At 51.0% G+C, this 8,200-nt stretch overlaps 1 protein-coding gene across 1 annotated transcript in view; it reads right to left on the minus strand.

Moving 5' to 3' along the window:
- ENTPD2 (ectonucleoside triphosphate diphosphohydrolase 2) overlaps nucleotides 1–309 on the minus strand; it is a 42,361-nt gene extending 42,052 nt beyond the window's left edge. The window contains exon 1 of the mRNA XM_077835883.1: nucleotides 196–309. Within this exon, the coding sequence (XP_077692009.1) occupies nucleotides 196–309 (114 nt within the window). The remainder of the gene's footprint in view (nucleotides 1–195) is intronic.
- Between the last annotated feature and the right edge of the window lie 7,891 nt (nucleotides 310–8,200).

The following is an 8,200-nucleotide window of genomic DNA, read 5'->3' on the forward strand; positions in this document are numbered from 1 at the left end:
GTTACGCGGGGGCTCGCTGTCCTGCCAGGGAGCTGAGCCTCCGAGTTCACCCGGCTGCAGCGGGGGGGACAGGACGGCTCCTCGGCGCTGCGATCCCTGAGCCAGCATCTCGGGAGCTGCGGGCGCCCGGGCTCTGCCTGGCCCGGGGCTCCGGGCGCCCCTGTGTTCCCCACGCTCTGGGTGGCCCCCGCTCACCTTGAAGCCCGGCGGCTCCCGCAGGTCCTTGGTGGGCAGGCACAGCAGCAGGATGCCCACGATGCCGATCCCGCACAGCAGCAGCAGCAGCACCGCGATCACCTTCCTGGCCATGGTGCGCGGTCCCCGCAGGACTGGAGCCGGCCGGGCTGGGGCCGGGGCCGGGGCCGGGGCCGGGGCGGCTGCATGAGCAGGCGGGGCTTCCTCCTGCTTCCTGGCGCGCTGCCCGGGCGCTGAGACGGGCCAGGAGCCCGGGCGCCGCGCGAGGGGGCGCAGGTGATGGGCCCGTGGCTCCTCCTCCCGCTGGGGCCGAGACACGGCGGCTGCCGGGGCTGCTGCTGCCGCTGCGCCGGGCCGTGCGCGCTGCGCCCCGGGGCTGGGGCTGGCTGGGGCTGGGGCCGGGCCAGGTGGGCGCCGGGCGCTCGCTCCCCTTTGGTCTCCCAGCTGCCCAGAGCAGGGCTCCGCGCCCCGCTGGGCTCTGCAGGCAGTGGGGGCGCTGCGCTGGGGCAGCCAGCCGCCCTTCTTGGCTCTCTCGTCCCAGGCTGAGCCTGCGTGGGGCAGCCGGGGGTTGGCCTGCAGCCGCTAGCCCCAGTTCCAGGACCCCCCGGCTCTGCCTTCGCTGCTACTTTAACCTGCCTTAAGAACACCCCTTTGGGGGGAGGTCCACACAGCGCAGGAGCGAGCCCCCAGCCTAGGTGGCGAGATGTGGGGCAGGGGCCTTGTGTAGACAGCGCTTTGACTGTGGGTTGTGAAACCCAATCGTCCCCCCCTCCCCCGTCCTAGCCTCATTTCAAGCACTGTCTACGCAGCTCTTTTCCTAAGCGCAAGCCCCACTCGCCCAGCTTGGACTGGGAGGCTCGCTCCCACGCTTGCTCCAAAATGCTGTGTAGACAGCCCCTTGTTCGCAGTGTAGACACAGGGCCTGAGTACCAGCCATTCCAGTGCTGGCAAGGACACCGTGGGCCCACCCCTGCCAGTGTGACATGTATGCCAAGTAACCGGGGCAGCAGCGGGAGAGCAGCGTGCTCTTCACAATGGTGTACCCCCCTCTGATACCGGACAAAACCACCTCCAGTTTTGTCCCAGTACTGGACAGGGTACGACCCTCTCAAAAAGACTGTCCAGTTTAATAGCGGATGAGTGGCTTCCCTACCGAGACATACCTCTGTGTGCTTCCTGCCCGACTTGGCAAGCCATGCACTGCGTTCTGCTAGGGTACCTCTACCGTGGAGCTGGACGTGTCATTTCCAGCTCAGGTACGTGTTCCCATGCTGGTTCTGACCCAGCTAGTTCTCTAGAAATAGACACGTAGCCACCGCAGCCAACTGGAAAGGTTAGTAGCCACCCTGAGTACGTGCCTAGCGCCTTGGATGGGTGCGTTCTCGGATGGTGCTGGGGCTGCTACACTGCTGTTTTCAGTGCACTAGGGTTAGGGTTAGGACAGGGGTGGGCAAACTATGGCCCGCAGGCCGGATCCGGCCCATCAGGACTTTGGATCCGGCCTGCAGGATTGTCACCCCCTTGGCACCGCAGGGCCCGCGCCACTCCCGGAAGCGGCCGGCACCATGTCCCTGTGGCCCCTGGGGGTGGTGGGACAGAGGGCTCCGCGCTCTGCCCTTGCCTGCGGGCACCGCCCCCCGCAGCTCCCATTGGCCGGGAACGGGGAACTGCAGCCAATGGGAGCTTCAGGGGAGGTACACGCAGGCTAGGGCAGCGCGCCAAGCCCTCTGCCCCCTCTCCCCCAGGGGCTATAGGGACGTGGTGCTGCTTCCGGGAGCAGTGTGGGGCCAGGGCAGGCAGGCAGGGAGCCTGTCTTAGTCCCGCTGCGTGCCGCTGTCACCCCGGAGCTGCTCAAGGTAAGTGACGCGGGCCGGAGCCCGCAACCCGAACCCCTCCTGCACCCCAAACCCCTTCCCTGAGCACCCTGCTGCACTCCTCGTGCACCTCAACCCCCTGCCCTGAGCCCCCAACCTCCTGCCACACCCCTCCTGCACCCCGACCCCCTGCCCTAGGCCCCCTACTGCACTCCACACCCTGCCCTGCACCCCTGCCCTGCACCCCCTCCCTCACTCCTTACCCCCTCCTGCACCCCAATCTCCTGCCCAGAGCCCCTTCCTGCACACCGCACCCCCTCCCACACCCTAACTCCCTCCCACACCCCAACCCCCTTCCCAAGCCCTACATTCATGGCCCTGCATGCAATTTCCCCACCCAGATGTGGCCCCTCGGTCCAAAAAGTTTGCCCACCCCTGGGTTAGAGTGTATGTCACCCAAGCTGGGAATGACATTTCTAGCTCCAGTGACTACTTACCATCTGACAAATGTGGGGGTGGAGTGACCCCTTCCGCACCCGCTTGAGAAGCGATTCTACACTATCCTACACTAATGGACTGGAGTGGGTGAAGGTGCCTGCCCAGGGGGTAGCAGGGCCACCCCTTTCTGAGCATGGGGTCAGTTTCCAGAGGGGTAGGACCGAAGGGATTGGTGGAGCCTTGCTTCAAACTTGAAGCTGGGAGAGGAAGACGGGGTGAACCTTTCCAACTGCCTTGTTCTATACACTCCCCCTGAGCTCTGGTATTGGCTGCTTTCGGAGACAGGACACTGGGCTAGGTGGGCCATCGGTCTGACCCAATATGGCCATTCTTACCCCCTGTCCATTTCCTGGGTTCCACTGGCTGCTGAACAGCCCTAGCACTTGGGCTTTTAGAGCAGCGCGGGTCAGTCAATTCACCTGTGCATCTGCTGTGAGCCTCCCGGGAGGGGTCCACTGCCAGGCAGCACAAGGTGAACCTCATGGGGTGGCAATGCTGGGGCCTCAAAAGGCAGAGCCATCCCTAGGAACAGGTCACCAGTGTGGCTGCACCCGCAGGGCCCCATCTTCACCCCCATGCCGCGTCAGAGGTGGGTGCACGGCATTGATTTTGAGGCAGCAGGGAGGAGTGAGGGTGCAGGGTACTGAGCCCTGGCGAGCGTCAGAGGAGGAGACAGAAGTGCCCGGCCTGGGAGACACCTAGAAAGAGGTGAGTTAAGGAAGGGTCTATAAGACTATAAGAACGGCCATCCTGGGTCAGACTAATCCATCTAGCCCAGGATCCTGTCTTCCAATAGTGACCAGTGCCAGGTGCCCCAGAGGGAATGAACAGAACAGGGAATCATCAAGTGATCCACCCCCGTTGCCGATTCCCAGCTTCTGGCAAACAGAGGCAAGGGACACCATCGCTGCCCATCCTGGCTAATAGCCATTGATGGACCTATCCTCCATGAATGCATCGAGTTCTTTTTTGAACCCTGTTATAGTCTTGGCCTTCACAACATCTGCACCTCTATGCCTCTGTAGGTCCAGGCTGGATGGGATTGGGGGTCCACAGGCCCATAGGTTTTTGATCCATGTGTAAGGTCTGAGGCCGTACTCTGCAGCCACATTAGGACAGCAGCAGCTATGAGCAGAAAGTCATATCCTCAGGTTCCCTCTAAATTAGACCAAAATAATGAAATATTGAGCTGTTAAGAAGGCACTCCTGCCCTAATAGTACCCGCCATCACCAGATAAAGAAATAGATCTTAAGATGTTTGAAGAAAATTTTGTTTGATAACCCCAGATGACCTGATCCTGACTGACCACCAGGAAAAGTTTGTCTGCCTTATTGGGAGTACTCAGCATTGTATGCTTAGCATGAGTATTCTGTTCTGGTAACTGTTAATAAATAGATGTTAAGGATATTATTGGGTAAGGCTCTTTCACTGGTAAAAGGCCCTGCAGATGTGCAGAACATTATGCACTGAGCACTAGAAATTGGGTATGGGTGGTGCTGAGCCCTAGGAAGGGTAGGTGCATTTCGCCTAGAGCACTAGGAACTGGGAAAGGGGCAGGGATGCCTAAATTAACCAGGTTACGCCATGAGCCCACAGAAGGGTAAAGGTAGGGTGCCCTTGAGTGTGTGGATAACACATGGGTAAGGGGTCCCGTGTCAAAGAATGCCAGAATCTGCTACAGGGAAGGAGGAAACAGGAGATACAAGCCACAATCGAGGACAAAGGACATACTGGTTAAAAACCAACCTGGTCAGGTGGGGAAGTGAAAGGCAGCTATGGAAAATTTAAAAAAAAAAAAAGACAACAAATAGAATGGAGAAGTGGATAGTAACTGATATAAATCAGAAGCTTGGGGAAAAAAGATGATATAGTCATATTACATGATGATGATGACATTCCATTCCAATAATAACTTAGGAGGATGTTAAACAGCAGCTGCTAAAGTCAGATATTTGTAAATCAGCAGGTCTGGATAACTTGCACCCAAGAGTTTTAAAAGAGCTGGCTCAGGGCGTCACTGGAGCCTTAATGTTGATCTGTAAGATGTCTTAGAATACTGGGGAAGTTCCAAACGATTGAAAGAAAGCTAATGTTGTGCCAATATTTAAAAAGGGTAAACTGGACAACATGGGTCATTACAGGCCTGTCAATCTGACATCAATCCCAGGCAAGATAATGGAGTGGCTGATAAGGGACTTGATTAATAAAGAATTAAAGGAGCATAATGTAATTTATACTAATCAACATGGGTTTATGGAAAATAGATCCCGTCAAACCAACTTGATATCTTTTTTTGATGAGATGACAAGTTTGGCTGCTAAAGGTAATAGTGCTGATGTAATGTACTTAGAATCCTGTGAAGCGTTTGACTTGATATGGTTGAGCACTACTGAGTCTTTCCCTTCTCAAGCAAAAGTGCTCCTTTGCAGGTTCGACCTGTTACCCACCTGGTCCAAGATATCCAATTCCAGAGTCTTGGGTAAGTATTTAAACAATAACTTTTATTAGCTTAACGAAGAGAAGGTGAAGAGGTTACTTGATCACGATCCAATGGTTGGAAGTTGAAGCTGGACAAATTCTGATGGGGAATAAGGTGTAAATTTTCAACATTGAGGGTAATTAACTGCTGGGACAGTTTACCAAGGGTTGGGGTGGATTCTCCGTCACTGGCAACTTTTAAATCAAGACTGGATGTTTTTCTAAAAGCTCTTCTCTAGGAATTATTTTGGGGCAGGTCTCTGGCCTGCGTTCTACAGGAGGTCAGACTAGATGATCACAGTGGTCCCTTCTGGCCTTGGAATCTGGGACTTTTTGGACAAAAATGGCGGGAAACTATCCGTGCCATGAGCGCGTTTGCATGGGGTGGATTGGCTTGGGGCCCCATGCAGCTACCGCTGACTCTAGAGAGATGGGTTTGGAGGGACAGCAAAGCAGGTGTGTCATGAACGACCAATAAACCACCTACATGAGGAAAAGTAGAGTAAATGTTTTTTTAAAGTTACATTTTTAATATTCCTGGAGGAGGTTGTAACACAGCTGAAGACAAGTGTTTCTAAATATTATTTATTTCTGGATAGTGTCCTTTTACTATTCCTTAATATAGCCAAAGGGAGTAGGAGGTCGATTTCAATAGAGGCTTTCTGTATATATTTTGAATATTTTTATTAAGTCCACAAGGGAATAATCTTGTGTGTTTTCACTAAGCACATTACAAGCAAAGGCAAAGGTTACATCACCTGGCTCCAAATCAGACCATTTTAAAAGCTTACATGTGTAGAAAGAAGAACTAGAGCAAAATAATAAATATAAAATGTCAGCAGGGAGAAAAATATGAGAAAGAAGAGAGCTTCCAACCCAGTTCTCACTTCACTCCAAGAACTTGCAGAATGGATTGTTTTTTAGGCCATGGCTAAAACTTCCCATATTTTGCTAGGCTATCTGCCCTATGCATTTGTAACTCTACCAAGGTTCCTGCCATGTCCATCATTGTGCCATCTGTGCACTTAGGTTCCAGTTCAGCAAAGCAGCATATACTTATATCTACTGACATACTTAAGTGCATCTGTTCTATTTTTGAGACTAACAAACTTATTTGCGCATAAGCTTTCGTGAGCTACAGCTCACTTCATCTCATGAAAGCTTATGCTCAAATAAATTGGTTAGTCTCTAAGGTGCCACAAGTCCTCCTGTTCTTTTTGCGAATACAGATGAACATGGCTGCTACTCTGAAACCTATTCTATTTTTATACAGGTTCAAATAACAGATTTTTTTTATGATTATTATTATTTATTTAGTTTGGTTTTCTGACAATTCCAAAAAATTGAAAAAAAAATGGTTTCACATTGAACTGAATTTTAAAACTTTTCAACAAATCGTAAAGGAAAACATTCATTTTGGGCTGAATGGAAAAATTTGTTTGATCCCAAATTAAATGTTTAATTTATATTCTGAGTGCTTTTTAAATAATAAAATTGAAGGAAAATTTTGCAACAAAAAGTCCTTTCAAACTGAAAAATTGAAATGGTTTTGAAAATGTCAGAATCTGTTTGTTTTTCAACACAAACAATTCAGTGAAACTGACACAAATTTGCCAAAAGGTTCGGTGTCACCGAGGCTGTTTTCCACCAAAACATTTGTTGCCCAGCTCTAGCTATTATACCATGCCCATCATCACAGCATCTGAGCACCCTGCTGAATCCTAGCCCTAGTACTTTCTACTTGGCAGTTTGATTGCTAAAGAAGTGTATCCTGGTCAATTCAAAACCCAGCTTCGCCCTGCAAGACAGCGGCTCTTTCCTTGACTCAGTAAAGATTTTGCACGTGGCAGCACCATGCCAAGTACCCAGCACCCTATTTAACCATAAATTCCTTCCACGTGGCTTCCATCACTGCCTGCAAACTGTTTGTAAACAAGGGCATTTCTCTTTCACGGTCCCATTTTCTCTCACAGCAAAGTCACTGGGCTGACAAAGTGGTGTTCAGATACCAGGGAGATGGGCGCAGCATAAGGACCTGAGTCTCAATCTCATAGCAATGGACTGATGTTGCATGCATATAGTTGGGAGTGCATTTCATGACAACGTTGAAGGAGACTGAATGTGGTGGGAGAAGGAGCCCATCTTCAGCACTGTACGTGGGGTGAAGGATAATGCCACTGTTTTCTATCTCAGTCCTCCCCATGGGGGAAATTCTCCCCTCTGCAGAGGAGCCAGTATAAGACCTAGGCACCATATAGACTCCCAAGGCCTAGTCACCCCGTAAGTGCACTTAACTGGTGCATAGGCTTGTGCTGTACCTCTGCATCCGAAAACCAGCATTGGAGTCCCTGATTGGAACCGGTGTAGCGAGAGAACAGGAACAATAACAGGTTTGCCTTCATTTCTGAACTGCACAGAGAGAGATTGCTGCACTGGGGAACTCTGCACCCAGCTGGGGCATTGAGAGGGAGTATCCTTGCAAGGGCAAATGCTGTTTTGCGTGGATTCATAGATTCCAAGGCCAGAAGGGACCACTGTGATCAGTCTGACCTCCTGCATAGCCAGGCCGTAGAACTGCCCCCAAATAATTCCTAGATCAGATCTGTTAGAAAAACCTCTAATCTTGATTTTAAAATGGTCAGTGATGGAAAATTGATAGGTTGTTCCAATGGTTAATTACTCCCTCTGTTTAAAATGTATGCCTTATTTCAGGTCCGAATTTGTCCAGCTTCAACTTCAACTGGATCGTGTTAGAGCTTTCTCTTCTCGGTTGAAGAGCCCCATTATTAAATATTTATTACCCAGCTAGGTACTTATAGATTGTATTCAAGTCACCCCTTCGCCTTTACTTTGTTCAACTAAATAGATTGAGCTTTGTATGTCTGTCACTATAAGGCAAGTTTTTAGTTCTTTAATCCTTCTCATGGCTCTCCTCTGGACCTTCTCCAATTTATCTACATCCCTCTTGAAGAGTGGACATCAGAACTGGACATAGGATTCCAGCAGCAGATGCACCCGTGCCAAATACAGAGGTAAAATAACCTCTCTACTCTGACTTGAGATTCCCTTGTTTTTGCATCCCATGATCCCATTAGCCACAGCATTGCATTGGGAGATCATGTTCAGCGGACTATCCACCATGACCTCCAAACCTTTTTCAGAGTCACTGCTTCACATTTAAAACTCTTGGATTCAAGATATCTCTTAAAATGTT

Source organism: Eretmochelys imbricata, chromosome 16 (assembly GCF_965152235.1).
Source record: "Eretmochelys imbricata isolate rEreImb1 chromosome 16, rEreImb1.hap1, whole genome shotgun sequence".
Classification (NCBI taxonomy): domain Eukaryota; kingdom Metazoa; phylum Chordata; order Testudines; family Cheloniidae; genus Eretmochelys; species Eretmochelys imbricata.